Below are 19,001 nucleotides of genomic sequence, written 5' to 3'. Positions count from 1 at the left end.
TACCTAGGACTTCCTATTTTGGTAGGATTTTTAAGGTTCCAGAAGTATTCGAGAGTTACAGATTGCTACAGTCTGTTCTGTTTTTGACAGATTCTGTTTTTCGTGTGTTGTTTGCTTATTTTGATGCATCTATGGCTAGTATCGGGGGGTATGAACCATAGAGAATTTTGAATACATTAGGTTTAACACCAATATAAATAAATAATGAGTTCATTACAATACCTTATGTGGTGGTTTTTCTTACTTGCACTAACAGAGCTTATGAGATTTCCTGTTGAGTTCTGTGTTGTGAAGTTTTCAAGTTTTGGGTAAAGATTTGATGGACTATGGAATAAGGAGTGGCAAAAGCCTAAGCTTGGGGATGCCCATGGCACCCCAATATATTCAAGGACAACCAAAATCCTAAGCTTGGGGATGCCTCGGAAGGCATCCCCTCTTTCGTCTTCGTCTATTGGTAACTTTATTTGGAGCTATATTTTTATTTACGACATGATATGTGTTTTGCTTGGAGCGTCTTGTATGATATGAGTATTTGCTTTTTAGTTTACCACAATCATCCTTGTTGTACACACCTTTTGGGAGAGACCCACATGATTTAGAATTTATTAGAATACTCTATGTGCTTCACTTCTATCTTTTGAGCTAGATAGTTTTGCTCTGTGTGCTTCACTTATATTTTCTAGAGCACAGCGATGGCTTTATTTTGAAGAAATTGTTGATCTCTCATGATTCACTTATATTATTTTGAGAGTCTTTTAGAACAGCATGGTATTTGCGATGGTTATAAAATTGGTCCTAGAATGATGAGCATCCAAGTTGGGTATAATAAAAACTATCATAGAAAGTGCATTAAAAACTATGATCAATTTGATGCCTGATAATTGTTTTGAGATATAAAGGTAATAATGTTAGAGTCATGCTAGTTGGGTAATTATGAAATTGAGAAATACTTGTGGTGAAGTTGGCAAGTCCCATAGCATGCACGTATGGTAAAAGTTGTGTGACAAATTTGTTGCATGGGGTGCTCTTTGAGTGCTTTCCTTATGAGTGGTAGTTGGGGACGAGCGATGGTCTTTTCCTACCAATCTATTCCTCTAGGGGCATGCGTAGTAGTACTTTGCTTCGAGGACTAATAAATTTTTGCAATAAGTATATGAGTTCTTTATGACTAATGTGAGTCCATGGATATACGCACACTTACCCTTCCACTTTGCTAGAGCCGCGCAACTTTCGCTGGTATTATGAACCCATTATTTACCTTCCTTAAAACAGCCACCATACCTACCTATTATGGTATTTCCATAGTCATTCCGAGATATATTGCCATGCGACTTTCCACCATTCCATTTATTATGACACGCTCCATTGGCATATTGCTCTTTGCATGATCATGTAGTTGGCATCGTATTTGTGGCAAGGCCACCTTCATAATTTTTCATACATGTCAGTCTTGATTCATTGCATATCCCGGTACACCGCCGGAGGTATTCACATAGAGTCATATTTTGTTCTAAGTATTGAGTTGTAAATCAATAAAAGTGTGATGATCTTCATTATTAGAGCATTGTCCCAAGTGAGGAAAGGATGATGAAGACTATGATTCCCCCACAAGTTGGGATGAGACTTCGGACTTTATAAAAATAAAAGAGGCCAAAGAAGCCCATAAAAAAAGGCCAAAGAAGCCCACCAAAATAAAAAAATGAGAGAAAAAGAGAGAAGGGACAATGTTACTATCCTTTTACCACACTTGTGCTTCAAAGTATGTAGCGACCAGACCTCAAACAGTCTGATCTCTGTGCATCAGTGTCATCCCTGGATCGGTAATGCTGACATGCACAGTACCTGAAGGATTTATAACAGAGTAGCAATCACACACTTATTACATCGAATGTCTCAAAAGAGAACTTATTACAATAATATGGCTTAAGGCCATCTAATAACGATAACAACGGAAGGCTTGGAAGATAAAGTGAGTCCATCAACTCCAACGGCATAGCTGAGTGAAAGATCACGACCTAAGGCACCTTACTCATCGTCTGAAAAGTCTGCAACATGAACGTTGCAGCCCGGAAACGGGTCAGCACATGGAATATGCTGGCAATGTAACACATAGAGAAATAATGAACTGATAATTGTTATCACTACATGCAATATGGCTGGTGTAAAGCTCTATGGTTACAATTTTGCATAAAGCCGATTTTTCCCTACAACAAAGGAATAATTTTATTTAACTATCATGGTGGTTGTTAAACATTGAGAAGGTTCACCCAACTCAATCCTAATTAAGCATCATCATTAAACCCAATCAATTTATTTAAGTAACATGATGAGATCAATATGATAATCCAAGAACCAGATACTCAAGACGTCCATAACCGGGGACACGGCTAACCATGATTAGTTTGTACACTCTGCAGAGGTTTGCGCACTTTTCCCCACAAGACTCGATCGGCTCCGTTGGAATTCTCGCACGACATGGTGTTTGAGAAACGGATGATCGAGACACGGTCTTTCAGAAGCGTTAGCACCTTACGATGGGTAGACAGTTACACCTACTTTCCCCTACATCTGCTAGTCTACCACTGTAAGAGTTCACACAACTTAATCAACTATGCTAGAGCCCATAATAGCTTGTGGCTGCACACGGAAGTTTCTAGCATGAATAATCTTATGATCCCTTTGAGCCTGGGTGGCGGTCCATAGGAGAATCACACGGTAACCCCGGGATTTCCAAAAAAACAGGCAACACTGGGTTCCCCAGGTGCCTCAATCCACCCAGATGTGTATTTAAGTTGCCACCTTAAGTTAACCAAAAATTATCAATACTCACAGCTGTCATGGATACACTCGTCCAATCCACGTCTACTAGCATAGCATAGCAATATAAGCAGTACGTAGAAGTAACTCCCAAAGGTTTGATAATAAACAGGTGAATAGGTACTACCTCATCTACTTCCCAAAACCCACGTATTAATCAGATCCTAATCATGCAATGTTTGATGGATAGATCTAATGCAATAAAACTGGGTAGTAAAGAGGTATGATCAAAGTGTTACTTGCCTTGCTGATGATCCGCGAAACCTAGAGACTCGTAGTAGCACGCTTCGCACTCTCGGTACTCTATCGCAAACAAACAAGCATACAATAAGCAATCAATCTAAAGCACGGGTAAAACTCAAATAAGAGATCTAACCGGAAAGTTCAACTTAAGAACTCCGCTTTGCAAAAAGAATCAAATCAAACGAAGCAACGAAACTCAAACTGCGAAAGAAACAAGATCCGATTACTAATCTGGACTTAAGTCAAATTTTACAGTAATAAAATCTTGTTTAAGTTGGCTAAACAGAAAGAGGACTTCGAGACGAAACTCTAGGCGCTTGAATCGCCTGATTTCGATAAACAAGCGAAAAGGTAAACTAAATCTAAAATTCGGGCTGAAATCGCGATCGAAAATAATCGCGGAAAAACCCTGGAAAAAGAAAACTAATGAACAGGCTAACAAACGAACGTTCGCTGTCTGCGGCTAACGAGTGAACAGCGTTCGTTAAAATGAACGGACAAGCGGATGCTCGCTAAATAAATAAACCAGAAAAACTGACCGATCTAACTAAAAAAACAAACTAGGGTTTTCTTAGAAAAAACGAAACGGTTTTCTCAAAAAAAAAAACGACGGCGGCGGCTTCTACCTCGGCGGGGCTCCGGCGGGTTCCGACGGCGGCGGGTGGTGGCTGGTGGCTAGCGGCAGGCGGCGGCGGCGGCAAGCAGCGGCGCGAGGCGGCAGGAGCAGCGGCGCGAGACGGCGGGGTTGGCGGCTCAGGTGGCGGTGAAGGGCGACGGCGGCGGCTATTTAAGAGGGAGGGGGGGGGGGTCGGCCTTGGCTTGGGGAAGGTGGCGCCGGGTCGGGGTCGGCCTCGTGCCCCGGCCGGACTCGGCGGCGGGGTCCTCACAAGTTACAGCAGACAAAGAACAGAAGAGTGCATTTCGACACCTCCAGTTTAGACAGCACATTCTGAACATGAGAAGGCGATAAGCAACAAGTGGCATACTCCATTTGATAGGCTTCTCTTGGTTGGATATGAGCAAGTTGCCACTGGACCTGGCGTGCCATGGCATGTGCAATGGTGATTGCATCAGTGCTGCTCGCCTATGTTGTGTTGGCTGCCTCGGCCAAGTTGACAAGACCTCCAGTTGGCCTCTACGATCCTAGCCAACGCTGACAACGAAAAGAGATATCTGATATTCGTGCTTGCATAAACCCTAACAAATGTTTTCATTCACAGCATTTTAGTGCAGATGTCAGATGCATAAACTAGACATGGATTTTATACACATGAAAAGATGGGGTGGAACTGAACATACTACATGATGCTCCTTTGATTTCTTCATCCTCAAAGTATCTCGCATAATTCCTGATTACAACATGTCCCTCTATTTGCACAAAATTTGTCATACATTCCCAAAATCTGGAAGTTCCCTACTGAAAGACTAGTACCCTACTGCGTACCAAAATTTGCTTCTCTTTGTTGGGCTGCTCACGCAAAACTTGTCATACATCCCCAGCTAACAACACAAACAAACTTGACGTATAACTCGACACAACATGAATCATTTGAACAGGCAAGAACTAAACATGAAAGGATTTGCTTCTAGAGGCTCACTAAACTAGAAGGGGGTCTGGCACAGCGGGCATGTGGACTTGTTGGAGGTGGAGAACCACTTGTAGAGGCAGGCGCCGTGGAACTTGTGCTTGCACGTCTTGCACGCCAGCCGCGGGAGCCCGTGGTTGCTCGTGTGCAGGATGCTGTAGCAGATGGGGCACTCCTCCACCCCCTCAAACTCCTTGTCGAAGTTGCTCTTCCACGTCCGGATCGCCTCCGCCACCGCGCCATTCTGGTTGCGCACGAACGACGTCAGCGACAGCAGCCATTTCCTGCACTTGACCTCGCTGATGCCCAGGCTTCTCGTGCATTCAACCTCCACATGCCGCAGCGGGTAACAGCTCGGAAGCCGTATCACAAGATCAATCCCTGTTTCTTCCTTCTTGTACGTAGCAATGATCTCGTATGCCGACCGGTTCACGCTCACCGAGAATGTTTCATCAGCATAAACAGACTCCTTCACCTTTTTGCAATCAATATACTTTATTAGTTAAAGTTTAACCAGCAGACAGACCGACAATTATATAGTATAATATAAAGTAATTCATTCATGGTCAATAACAATAAGACAAAAGGTAAAAGAGCCTGAATGGCATACCTGACAAAACTCATCTAATAGAAGCGGAGGACTGCACCATACTCTAGTCAAGGACTCGATGGATGATGACAGTGAACGATCTCTCAAGCCAGTAAACCATGTGCGCACATAAGAAGGCAGCAGTCTAATCATCATCCCATACAATGACCCTGCCAGTGAGGCCATCTCCATAACTCCAACAGGCCAAAGGGATTCCACATACGGCAGCAGTGAGCATGTTACGATGGCATTCTTGGAACCTTCCGCAGCAGCTTTTGCTTCAGGCACCAGTTCAGCATCTTTCTTCTTCCCGCTGGCGCTAGCTCCACCGCCACTCCCACTCCTTAATGGGATATGCTGGAAAATGCAATCCAATATGCAGGGACTAATCTTATCTTGTACATATGATAACAGCAATGCCCTGCTACTGGATGATAACGGCAATCGCTGCAGGTGCGATAACAGCAATGCCCAGGCAACAAACACATTAACCTATGAGTCAAAACACAAACAAACCTAATATTAGCACATGGATGCACGAAGCAAGAGATATATAGCTGAACTAATAATAATACAGCTGAAACGAAAATAATATTAATTATTATACCCTGTCTCGTGCAATCAGATCTGTTTTGGCAAGTTCAGAAGTAGGCATCTCAATCAAGGATGAGAGTTCATCCCTGAGGCACAGGACCTTCTCTGAATCTGGCGTCGACTCAGTACTTTGTTGATCCATGTCAGACTCCTGAGGGTTTCCTCCATTGACTAGTGAAACTTCACAGAGGGGCTCAGACATAAGTAGGGAGTAAGCTGCAAACTGTAGATGGGATACTGGCTCTGAGGAGAAAAGAATTGAATATAGCCCACTGACTGAATCCTTGCTTAGTCCCCACAGTTTCATGGACTCCAGTGCACATCCTCTAATCTGTGGTGAAGCATCGATGATGAATGATGCCACTAGTTCCCAAAAATGCAGATAAACCACACGGCCAGAAGCTATGATGGATGAAGCCTCTTCACTACAAGATCCCGCAATTGCCTCTGAAACACCAGAAGCCAAGAACAAACGGAGGACATTCTCCATCATCTTGTCATTACTCTCTGCATACTCCCCTGATCTAATAAGCTGCAGAGTTTGGGATTCATGGAGACTGTCAACATGGTTGAGGCAACACAATGTAACCAGAGCAGATTCAGCAAAAGTAAATGTTAGCTCCTCTGGAGTGCAAGCTATCAGTTTAAGCTTCTCCAAAATATCCACAGCGGATGTCCGGTGTATTACAGCATCATTCACGCCATCTGTCATTTCTTCAACAAGTAAAACAGACGATTCAATCCACTTTTGTAGAATACGGAACACAAAGCACCAATCATCTTCACCAATTTTTGTACAGCAATAACCAACCATAATCGCTGTTAGTTTCACTCCCAAAAGTTCAGCAGTTTTCGACAGGCTAGTTCCACTAGAAGACAATGATGGATCTGCGCTAGCATAGAAAGCCCGGTACCTCGAAAACAGAGTAAGCAGTAATGATGTTTCTGCATCGCTGATCTCACGTTCAAACTTAACTACCAGTTTCGCTGTTCCTCCAGTTATCTCCAACGGGAAGCAAGATAACACCACTTGCATCCAATCCTCAATATCTGCCAAAGTAACAGATGATATATTTATTATCTGACTGTAAAAGCATATGATTTATATACACTAGTACAATTTGAAAGGATTATAGTGTAGCCTACCTTGTTGTGTTACTTCCCTTGTGCTCAATGACAGACAAGAGATGGCTTCATTAAGCCAACTCAATATGCTTTCTCCCACCAAATCAGTGCACGAAGAAGCTTCACCCGACTTCATTTTTTCTGTCAAGGGCTTGATGATCGTACTCATGATGAAGGGAAGAGTCCTTAAACATTTTCTATTCACTGTTGAACTGACAAAAAGACTACCCAGTAGCTTTTCAAAAAGTACAAGTGCATCGGATTCTCTCCAAATACATTCCTTTGTGTAAGTAGTAAATAACAAAGCCACAAGAGCACGGAGAAAACGATCTTGAATTTTATCAATCTCACTGTCAGACAGATGCCAAACATTGAACAGTGCCCAGTTACTACTCTCGTGCATCAGGGCCCCTTCTAGCAACGTGTCAAGCAAAAATGGCATGATGCTGACCTCAAGACATGACTCTGTTTTCATGTACTGAACCAGAGAAGGTAAGAATGTGCTAAACGCACTTCCCCCTTTCCACTTCCAGGTGCAGATCATCTCAGCAGCAACCCATGCTCTGGAGAAGGAAGAAACAGGTGAAGTAACATCAATCGATGATGATGTGGTACAATGCTGATTTCTTGGAATCCCTAGAATCACTTCACCAAAGCTAAGGTTTAGGACAAGCTTGTCAACAAAAGCAACGAACCGCTGATGTTTCAGTTCCTGCATCAAAAGAAATTGTCCATATTAGGCGCATTTAGTTATTTGCACTGTATTCAATCATAGCAACTCAAGATCTTTTAAACTAAATAACCGATTTAAGCTTGCCTAGAATTTTGTCAAGCAAAAGAATTATGAAAAAAACTGTTTCAAGTTTAAATGTATATTCCGCTTCAGAATATTTAACTATGTATACTTCCTTTGGTCAAATTTAGGACTTCATTTTGTATTTTCTTAACACTTTGCAAATTAATCAAGAAAGGAAAAGATAATGAAGCCAAGCCTCATCCTGTCATTCTTCAAACTAACAGTATTCAAATCAAATCAGAGAGAGAGAGAGAGAGAGAGAGAGCTATGCTATTACAGTCATAGAAAGAACTGGATCGCGTCTTGTTAGTGTGTGAATAATAGAAGCATGCACTGGTTTTGGTGGGGTGGGAACAAAAAGAAACAGATTCTTACAATTTCTTCTGTAGCAAGAAGTTCACATTGGATCTTCACCGATGCATGGCCATTCTGTAAAGAAGGCTTGACCCAGAGCGGCCAATCTTCTCCCTCGGATAACAAAATATCATAAAAACTTTGCAGCTTTATGTGGTCAAGACAGATGAGTCTCAACATGTCCACCACCCACTCAGAACATAAGGCTGCTGTCCTATCAATACCTAAGTCTCTTGTATCAAATACAGCATGCCTGACAGACTGTGCTAGAATATTAGCCAGCCTATTCAAAGTGTCTGAATGAAGGTCATTCCAAAAGGATGGAATTAAGCTTTGGCGGAAAGCATGTATATGTTCTGCAAGGTTAGCCTTCAAATGCACTGTAGCACCCAAATGAACATCTGAACTGTTGCACATCGAAGTCTCAGCATCAATTTCTTCCTTGTGACCTTCCAAATCATTCTCTTCTCCAAGAGTTAAAGCCATGCTGCATTCCCATTCGATGATAAACAAAGCCGCCAGAATATGAGAGAAAACCGAATCTTCCTCATGTATCCTTAGCGCAAACAAGCTACGCTCAAAAACTTGAAAGGCGAACTGAGCCATCTCAAAGTTTGCGGACAAGGACTGTTCTCCTAGAAGCTTGAAATGCTCATGTTCCGCTGGCAACAACAGAAAATGTGCAGATCTTGTCCACTCAAAAGTTGATGTGATGAGTAACGATGCCAAAGACTTCAAAATGGATTCACGTATTTTGCAAACAGCCTCAGCAGAAAGAAAACAAACTTGATCATCTTGACTGGAGCCACCAAGTGCAGCACTACAATTTGACATATTATAAAATTCAAGTCAAGCCCACATCAACCACATATTTTGTGGAACGTCACCAACATGGCAACTCTAGTAAACCAAATTATCAACAGTTTCTGCTGCTGAGTAATCAAAATGAACTATAACTTTTGACTAAAAGAATGGACATAATGAAGTTAGAAGCACATACCATAGAAAATGTACATGAGAATCTGTAGTGGGCAGATCACAGAAGACAGAAACTGCAACAGAATCTAATAGATCATGTCGCCAATGTTCTGGCAGAGAACCACTTCTCTGCAAATTTCTCAGCTTTCCGACAGCAATTCTTTCTCTGACTTTTTGAAGTATAAGTGTCAGCAGTTCAAATTGGTCATTAGTGTGTGAGATTTTATCATCAACTGATCGCTTTTGTTTAGCTATAATATATTTGATGATCGAACACCACTGGTCAAAAAAGCACTCTTCTTGAATTAAAGAAAGCAATAAATCAATCTTTGAGCTGCAGGTGATATCCTTCCCATCCAAGCACCAAGGGACAAAGTCGGAATTGAATACATTCAGATAAGGCTCAACATATGATTTATCATCATTTTTCTCAACATATTTCAAGAACAGGTGGGCAGGTCCGAATATTTCAACCAAACTTATTAGGAGTTTAACAAGACTTGGGGAATCCTGCATCAAGTAAAAAAAAACCTGAATTAAGTAAATTTGTATGTAGTTTGCATATCAGCACAATATATCATAAATTATGAAACATTTTTGCTGCAGTATATATCAATATTAGCATGATATAAGTTGAGGAAACAAACAGATATGACGAAGCTGGTAACAAACTTCTACCTATGAAAAATAATTAACTTCAAAGCTGTGGAGGACAATCAAAAGCATTGGTGGCCACTCAAGACCATGACTGCCTACTTGTTCCATATGTAACGTTATAGCTAAACAAGGTCAAGAATGCACATTGCTGTGGGCCACAATGTTGCACTAATCCTTGTGCAGTGTGAAACTTCTATGGACAGTTTCATGTGTCCATGCGCCCGTACCTGTGTGTGTCGTAGACCTCAACCGATGCCAAACTATTACAACTGAACAAGATCAATAATTCACATTGCTGCAACTAAGTACCCATATATCCAGATTTATGATCTACAGAAAACATTTGCATGCTAGACACCATTTCTACAAAAATATAACACAATGGAAGATGCCCTTTACTCAATCAAGAGCAAGTAATTACCATGAAGATTATATGTTTTGTACCATAAAATATTCTGTATCACAAGAGTCAAGAGAGATGGATGGACTTAGCTTACCATGGACTTGATAGTTGGCAGAGAATGTATAACCAGTGGTCTTGCTAAGTTTTCCAGCGGCCATGTCCTACCGTTCTGTACAACGAGTAGATCCAAAGAACAAAAGAAAGAAGCAAGTTGGTCTACATGATCCTGAAATTTTGATAGCTTCTCCCCTTGGTGAACAATGTCCAAATAGTCCCTCAACAGAGACTCACAAGCAACTTCCAACAAATGACTTTCTGCAACTGAAATCTCATCCAGTATTTCAACGATACATTTCCCCAAGTCCTGATAATAGTAAATTGGAAGGCGCACGTTCTGCACCAACAATGACTTATGAGATAGCTGGTGATCATCAGTAGTTGCTTCTTCAGACAACAGACCTGGAATTGTGTCCAGGTTTTTGGATAACGATAATTGAAGGTAATCATGCCAGACAATTTTGACTAGAACATTCGTTATAAGCCTGTTGTGAATATTATCTGTAGAATCTCCTACAGAATTTCTGAAATGAAAAAGGGAAAGGTAATTATGCAGAAACAGGAGAACTTGCAAACAAATGAAATCAAACTTAATAAACCAGTGAAAGTTTTAAAAGGATACCTTGGTACTTTCTTAAGAAGCCACAAAAAGCTCTGTTTGAAGGCAATGAAGAAAACCAAACTGTCAGCAGCTGATAACTGCCTCTGGTTTCTACCGGCCCAAAGATTTTGTAAGAACTCAATAGCAAATTTCTCTGTAGCAACTTCCGATGGTATAACATCCAAAAACTGAACAATTAGAGGGTATGAGGCCTGTTTAGACCCATAGCAACCATTTTGTAGGAAGTGCCGAAACCGATTGAGGACAACCTTGTGAATATTGCAATATGACCAAGCCTCTGGAAACTTTCTAGAAAAAACAAGAATAGTGTCCCACATAGCAGAGTGACACAATGGGTCCTTTTCATTGAAGGCGCCAAGTATTGTGGAAGACAGTATCTTCATGGCTTCTTCGTTGAAAACATGAGGAACATACTTGATATAACTTGTAAGCAGAGTATATGTAGCTGACCGTATAGCAGCACTTTTTGACTTCAGAAAATCGATAAAATATTTATGCATAGAAAGTGCAGCTTCGGCAGAAGACAATGTGGCAGATCGAACTTTTAAATGACTCTTGCTTTCGGTATTTGCACTTTCACCGCCATTACTTTGTAATTTTACTCCCAGTAAGATGTCGATAAGAGTTGCCATTGCTAACAGTGACGATGATATTACCTAAAACAAGGAGATAGAAAAGTGGGTGGCGGGTATTAGAAGCACAGTAGGCATTTGAAGATAGAACACCATAAGTGAAAGACCATAATTATATCCAGCAGCTAAACATGATGAAAGCTCCTTTTCATAAGAAAATAGAGGCTCAGTCAGGCTCTCAAGGCATAGCTTTTCCATGCCTCCGTGCAAGCAGGAAAAGAAAGTGTGGTAGTATTTGGGTAACCCCCTTTCCACTGCTGCACGCCACTCGTGGTGGTCATGGAGGTGGAGAATGCGCAAACAGTAGTGCAGCATTTCTAAGCACATACAGATCCAGAGTAATAACAGGAAGCAGCGGTATGAAGGGCGCATCTGATGCTAAAATAACAGGAGCATCAGCAAAGCAACAAATTGATGACCCAATCAACTACCCCAAAACCAACTGCAACAGATCTAAGCACCATTTCGCACAGCACAAAGAACACACAGAGATCTATCTACAACTCTGATGTTTTCCCATTATGAATCAAAGACAGTTGCACACCCCATAGAGTTCTAAAGTATGAGCCTCAAAAGTCCAAACTCCAAAACGCTGAAACAGAATACTTAAATCTTCAGTATAAACGATAGCCTTACTGCCCAAAGAAAGCTGCGAGATTAATCAATCTGGTTTACAAAATTGCAGAAATGATCAATTTCCATTGCAGCTGGAAAAACATTTAAACAGGTTGCGTGCAGAACAAAAACAGCTTAAAACATGAAGATAACTGATCACAGGATTGCACGTTGGGTTAAGGCCATAAAGCATACCCGCTGATGCATATCTTCTAATTCATCCGCCGGTGTAACCTTGTCAGATAAAGCTTGTGTTGTTAATTTCAGGTTCTCATTTAGGTACACAAACGTCTCCTTCACACACAGCATTAAAGCATCCAACCTTCTGTCCGATTGTGGGAATGCTGCCTACAAATAGAGTAGAAAAATGTTAGAAAGTCATATATGAGCATGGGTACAGGTGCACACAATACCCTGTTGAGGCATCCACATGTCTTCAAAGGTTATGCTATTCATGCACACGGTGCACTAAATATGTGAGCCTACAAAATTCCATGCAAAAATATGACAATTGTGGCCTGCACAAAACAAATCATGAGCTAACTGAAGAGTACTTTAGTTTAAAGGTGACTAACTCTTATTTTTTATGTGCAGGCCACAGCGGGTCTTAATTTCAAGAATGAGAAAGCATCACTTATTTATGCTTCGACAGGTCAGTGTAGCAAACCAACATAACGGGTTGCTCCAGTGCAAATAGAACTAAACAAATAACCAAGCCTGTTTGGTCCAAAAGCAACATCGACTAGCTAATTAAGTTTAACAGTAACAGTAATCTATGTCAATCAGGTTAAACATCCAGCATGTTTGCTATGATTAGATATTTGAGCTTTGGCATTACTGGAAAAAATCTGAGTTTCCCCAAACATTTTAAGGACATGCCATACAGGCACCGTGTTAAGTGATATGTTACAACCAATAAGAAAATTATATGAGCTGGCTAAGCAAACATGCCCAGGCTAAGTTTGAATATGGGCTTAAACTAATGCTATTGCATCAGAGGCGAATATTTGGTAGTTGATTGACACGAAATTCATTCATGAATTTTGTTTTTAGTTCTTCCAAGCCACTGGGTTTAAAGTTTACTGCAGAAAAGCATTGCAGCTGAAAAATGAATGCAAAATCCAGATGGAACAATGACTTAGAGCCAATATCATCAACCAGATAAAGGAAAGATCATCCATCATATGCAGCACCTCGAATGAACGACGACCAGCCTGTGCAACCTCAGCAGCAGGGTCAAACTGAGAAAACCACCAAGGACCCATCAGAGACTTGAGATGCGGAGCTAGGCCCTTCCTGAAACAGTAAGTTCAAACATCCATAAACATTGGAGACTGAAAGAATTTGCTCTGTTTCCAGATATTTTGTCAGTTTTGAGCAAACACACACGCATATTTAAGTAAGTGATCATATCCTTTATATATGCTGGCCCAAATACTACCCTTGAGTCTCAAGCACAAGTAACAAGGTAGCGGAGATGGATAAATCTTATGTGTCGAGTATGCAGGAACAAATCTTTAGTCAAAAAACAGTGTCAAGTTTATGGAAACAGAGCATGAGGCCTTTAATAACTGGACCAACTAAAAGCCACGTCACGGTAAAGAAAGGTAAAAGCAGTAGAGCACAGAGCACTTGCATATCATCAAGAATTCCAAAGAAAGGAAATGGTCATACTTGACTGCGGTGACTAGGCTAGACATGGTATCGTTGGTAGCACGACGAACTTCTCTGTTATAGTCAAGCAGCAGCCTCTTGTACTCGAAGGCCTATAAAATAAAATGGAGAAGGTAGATTGATTAATGATTACTGTAGGCGCAGCACATTTTCTGGAAGAGGCATAAGCATGACATGAAATAGATGTAGTATCATCACTACATGAAAGGAGCAAAATACTCGGAAGTTGAAAAAAACAATATCCTGTAACCAAACAAACACTCACTTGACAGGAAACTGTGGCATTTCATCCCTGTATCCATTTAGTGAGCGTACCAGGAAGAACAGAAAACGAATCACAAAGGAAGATACTGATGCTAATCTACAGCTATATAAGTTTTACTACATGAATGAACTGTGTGGAAGAATTAGCATTATTACGTGTTGCTGAAACAAGACTAGCTTGGCAATTGGCATATTCTTCTCATAGATAGAAATAATATCATTGCAGATATTGGAGCTAAGGAAGATATAATGAATCAGTCCTAGAATGAATTAATGCTGGAATGAGGAGCATGTATGATAAGAAAATGTGCTGTGTGACACAAGCAAGGGGAAGAGAGCAAGTACCCATTGAGGAACAATTTGCACGACTTGGTCGGCAGGTTGCTGTGTAAACAGCACGGAGAGCGTAGATAGTGCCTTGAGCTGCATTGAATTGAATTGAAGAAAGTGAGGAACAATTTGCAGAACTTGGTCGGCAGGTTGCTTCCGATAACAATGAACGATTTAGGGGGGCAGAAGCAGGAAGGAGGGAGGGAGACCTTGGTGGTGGGATCTTTGCGGCCGAGCCTCCGGAGGTGCTGCAGCACCTGGGCGTCCACATCCTGTCGGCATGATGATGCGAAACAAACAAGAAAAATTAAGGCCCTAATTAAGTGGAGCTCGAGAGCGAGCGAATCAATCGAAACCCTAGCCTAGCCTAGCTAGAGCAGTGAACTCGGTAGGGTTTACAAGAGGAGAGGAGAGGAGAGGGGAGGGGACGTACGGGGGGCAGGCGGGCTGGGGCGTCGGGGTCGTCGGAGGGAAGCGGGTGCAGGGCGGCGGGCTCGACGCGGGAGGCGCCGTGGTAGCCCCCGAATCCGACGGCAGGGACGGCGGCGCCCTGCGCGTCGGGCAGCAGCGACGCCGCCAGGCCGCTGCTGGACGCCCGGCCCTTGCTCTTCCCCATCCTTCTCCTTCTTCTTCTGTGTGTCGCCGGTCGCCGCCGAACGCCCGCCGCCGGAGTATAGGAGGAGTAGCGCCGACGCGAGAGAGGGGAAGGACCAGCGGAGGAGGAGGAGGGCTTGTCTGGTAAAAGGAAAAAAAAACTTTGGGTGGAGTCGGCCAAGTCTTGTTGCCGACTTGTACAACTTTTTTTTTATTTCCTTTTACGACGAGACGCTTACGATAATGTTGTAAATCTCATGATGATATGCTGGCTTAGGCCCTGTTTGGTTCATAAGTTCTACGACTTTTTCTAGTCCCAACTTATAAGTCTCAAGTCCCTAAAAAGTCTACCTGTTTGGTTCCTAGGACTTAACATGGACTAGAAGACCATATTATAACTATAAGTCCCTCCTTGAGAGTCTTATTTCATAAGTCCCAAATGCCCATTTTAAGTCCCTATAAGTCTCTCCTGTTTGATTTAGATGGGACTTATAAGGACTTATTTAAGTCCCTAAACTAATAAGTCTCTTGAAACAAACACCCTCTTAGTCTCTAGAAGGTGTTCATAGAGGTAGAGTGTGCGTGTGTGCATTCATAGGGGTGAGTGTGTGCGCGTATGTATCAGCGCTTGCCTCTGTGTTAAAAAAAAACACTTGGTATCCTCGTTCTTCATTCGTGGGATTAAGTCTTTTCTCTTCGGTAGGATGGCGGTTGGTTGTTTTAGTATTTTGATTTTGTGTGCACATTGGCTAGATTTCAATTTATGTTCTTGTCGTGTTTTTCATTCATAAATCGTGCTAAGATGACCCTAGAGATGGTTTTTGGCATGAGGAAAGAGCGGAGTTGTTCGGTGCGTGTTATGGTGTCTATATATTTCGGCCGATGTCAGTTGGTGGTCTTTGAGCCTCTTCGGAGCAAAGCTGACCAATCGAGTCCTGCCTGGCAGGCCGGCCCGGCACGTCATGGGACAGGCCTTGCACAAGCTAATCATGTCGTGTCAGGAACGCAGCACGCTCTGGGCTGTGCTTGGACTGCTAGGCTGAGCACACGGGCCTGCCTAGCACTATTATATTTTTTTTTATTTATATGCATGGCCTATAATTATCAGCCCAGTAGGTTAAATTGACCCAATAAATAGCCCAACGGGCCAAATAGCACGTGGACCTTCGTGCATGGCGTGTCGACGAGCCGGCCCGATTAGTTAGGGGTTGTGTCTGGCCTGAAAGAGTAGCACGCATGCCGTCATGGCACGCCCTATACATTAAACATTCCCCTGCGGGTCGTATCGTGCCATGTAACCTTACGGCAGGCCGGCCCAATTAGTTAGGGGTCGTGTCTGGCCTGAGGGAGTAGCACGCAGGCCATCATGGCACGGCCTATACATGCGGGTCGTATCGTGCCATTAAGAACAGTAAAACTGCACCTAAACCGAGCTCTCTCACGCCATCAACGATTTTAGCCATTAGATTTCGCGCCTGGATCATTTCTGGTCGTTAGATCTTCCTTATAGTGTCAGTTTACCGCGACCTGGGCCATCTATCCCGATGGGCTGTTACTCTGGTGACTTTTTCCAAGGCATGTGGTTGATTGGGCTTCATTGAGCTATTACGAGGCCCATTTCTCTAACCGAGCAAGGGATGACAGAGCTCTGCTCGTTAAAAAAATTGTTTGCTCGAGGGGATCCGGCCCAGGTGCTCGATTGAGCCGACACACGGGTGGGAGGACCCGAGGCGAGACCTGCTCGAGGGGATCAGGCGCGGTAGGGGATTATCCAGCTGAGGCGAGGCGCGCGAGGGGATCCAGTCGAGGCGACGCGGGCGAGAGGGTCACCTTGCGAGCATCAAATAGTCGTCGGGAATCGAGGAGGTAAATAAACATCACTACAGGACCTTAATGGCGACTAATGTACGCCACTCGCCGGCGATGAATAATTGCAGGGCAGTTACCACATCGATTGATGCTCGTTCTTTACTCCTCGTGCGTCATATACTCTCCTCTGATCTGTTAATCCTTCCCGTCTAGAGTTCTCAGATCGAAAACTGATATTACTACATGGTGTCGATTCAACCAATAGGTGGTAGTTCGGCTATGCCGCCGCACATCCAGGTCCATCTCCACCTCCTGGGTTGAATCAACTCTTCTTCCTAGCGGTCAACCTCCGTGATAATTTCAGATTGTTGTATTGTGAGCAAGGGACAAGATTCTAGCTATCAGCGGCGAGATGATCTGTTGGAGATTAAATGATCTCACCATTTTTCAAGTAAGCTATCTTACTTTCGTCCTTCTATGTTTTCCCTCTGTATTTTTATCACATGTTGGTGCGATCTGTACAGGTTGTATGCCTTTCTGAACATATGCAATCTGGCTACTCAATCTTGCGTGGATTATGAACACTCTGATGTTTCACTCATTTGGAAATTTATGCCCCCTCTATTTTTAAGCACTACGCGTACAATGATTTTCATCTAAAGTAGGCAAAGAAATCTTAATAATCTTCATTGTATATTACAAGATTCTCTCACGCCATTCTTAGTTGAATTGTAATTGGTTCAGACCTTAATCTTTATAAGGACCTGATGTCATCAAAGTGAACAAGCCAACCAAAAACATAGGCACTTGCGTAAAACCCTCCTACCTCATGTAAATATGAACTACTTTTAGAGTTCGTATATGTCTTGATCCTCTAGAGTTGGTATATGCCTCGATGGATTTAAAATACAACTTCATTTTTGTGAAGCTGAAGTTGCACCTTTTGGAAATCTATTGGGACTAAACAAAACCTCCATACATGTATAATTAGTAAAACATTTACTTATATTTGGAAATTAGTACGATGAACATTGATCAGAGTTACATGCTTTCATCTTCTTATAATGCATTGTACACTTGGAACTTAGAGCTGACAATTATGTGACCTGTCATGCAGGTACTGTAGGACACCAAAGCATAGTTTTCCATCCTACAGCTTGGCTTGGGTTCATCCTTGCAATGATGTTTCTCCACTTCGGTTCATAGTTCTTGTTTCTAGCAACTCCATGTTTCAAGTTCTGCATTCATCCAATCAGTGGATGCTAGCTGTTCCTCTAGATCAAGGTTTAATTTTCAAATGAGTTTTGGAGTATGTTCATAGACCACTAGCGAGGCTTATATGCTTGGCTTTCGTTTGCATGCATTTACAGACTTCTTGAATATTCTATCGTCGAAAAGTATGGGCACGGCAATGCGGGGGGCATCATTGGTCGAAGCCTTGCCCTCGTCTCCACGGCATACCTATTATGTAAGTTTCCAATTTGAGAAACACATTTTCTATTATTGTTTATTTGAGGTAATGGAAGGAGTTATGACTTTGGTGTATCAAGTGAGAACTTTGCTTACAATTTGAGTGTTGTCCAGTGAACTGTATGGTGAGAGTCAACAAATGTTTGCCCATAAGTGCAGATCAGATTGCTGCCTGCATTACCTAGATGCCTATTGTGCCTTACCTATCAATTAGAGTTGCGACTTTATTTTATCCTATCTTAGAGTAATGTAGTACTCCCTCCGTAAAATAGTGATCTAAACGCTCTTATATTAGTTTACAGAGGGAGTACTAAATGTTGGGATCTTGACTTATAGAGACTGCTTCTGTAGCATATACGTTCATTTTATTAATACACATAGTATTGCAACATCTGTATTCTATATGGTTGTCTTCGTCGCTCTGGTGCTATGTTATTGTGAATATTGGGACAGATGGTACTTCATAGTGTAATACCCTATACGATTCCTTAGTTCCTTCTTTAGAAACTACTACACTCCTTTCAGTGACTAGAATCCGCCTCTTCTATATATTACTGTCCAATACATGGATCATCTTTTACAAACTTATCCCGGTGTGTTGTCTCGAGGAGACCCTCTTTGGAGTGGTGTGCGTGGGTATCTTTGTGTGCCGCTCAGCGTTGTAATGGTTTTTGCCCGGTTCTCTATAATTAACTCCAGCCTGGTTTTCGCTCTGTTTTCCCTAATTAACTGACAACTATTTTCTTCTTAATGAATGCATGCCATTTTGAAAAAAAAACTTTACAAACTTAT

General features: G+C 42.2%; 1 protein-coding gene across 1 annotated transcript; it reads right to left on the bottom strand.

The window, feature by feature from the left end:
* Positions 1-4,346: 4,346 nt before the first annotated feature.
* Positions 4,347-15,091, bottom strand: LOC123114417 (E3 ubiquitin-protein ligase listerin). The gene is made up of 14 exons (XM_044535877.1): positions 14,770-15,091; positions 14,546-14,608; positions 14,352-14,429; positions 13,743-13,834; positions 13,262-13,364; positions 12,264-12,416; positions 10,822-11,477; positions 10,237-10,723; positions 9,105-9,592; positions 8,126-8,924; positions 6,976-7,666; positions 5,843-6,879; positions 5,257-5,727; positions 4,347-5,121 (listed from the first exon to the last, which is right to left on the bottom strand). The coding sequence occupies exons 1-14, from the start codon at positions 14,950-14,952 to the stop codon at positions 4,663-4,665; spliced, it is 5,760 nt and encodes a 1,919-aa protein (XP_044391812.1). The 5' UTR covers positions 14,953-15,091; the 3' UTR covers positions 4,347-4,662.
* Between the last annotated feature and the right edge of the window lie 3,910 nt (positions 15,092-19,001).

This window comes from Triticum aestivum, chromosome 5B (genome assembly GCF_018294505.1).
Source record: "Triticum aestivum cultivar Chinese Spring chromosome 5B, IWGSC CS RefSeq v2.1, whole genome shotgun sequence".
Taxonomy (NCBI): Eukaryota; Viridiplantae; Streptophyta; class Magnoliopsida; order Poales; family Poaceae; genus Triticum; species Triticum aestivum.
The sequence above is the reverse complement of the archived record's forward strand: the minus strand, read 5'-3'. Positions and strand labels throughout refer to the sequence as shown.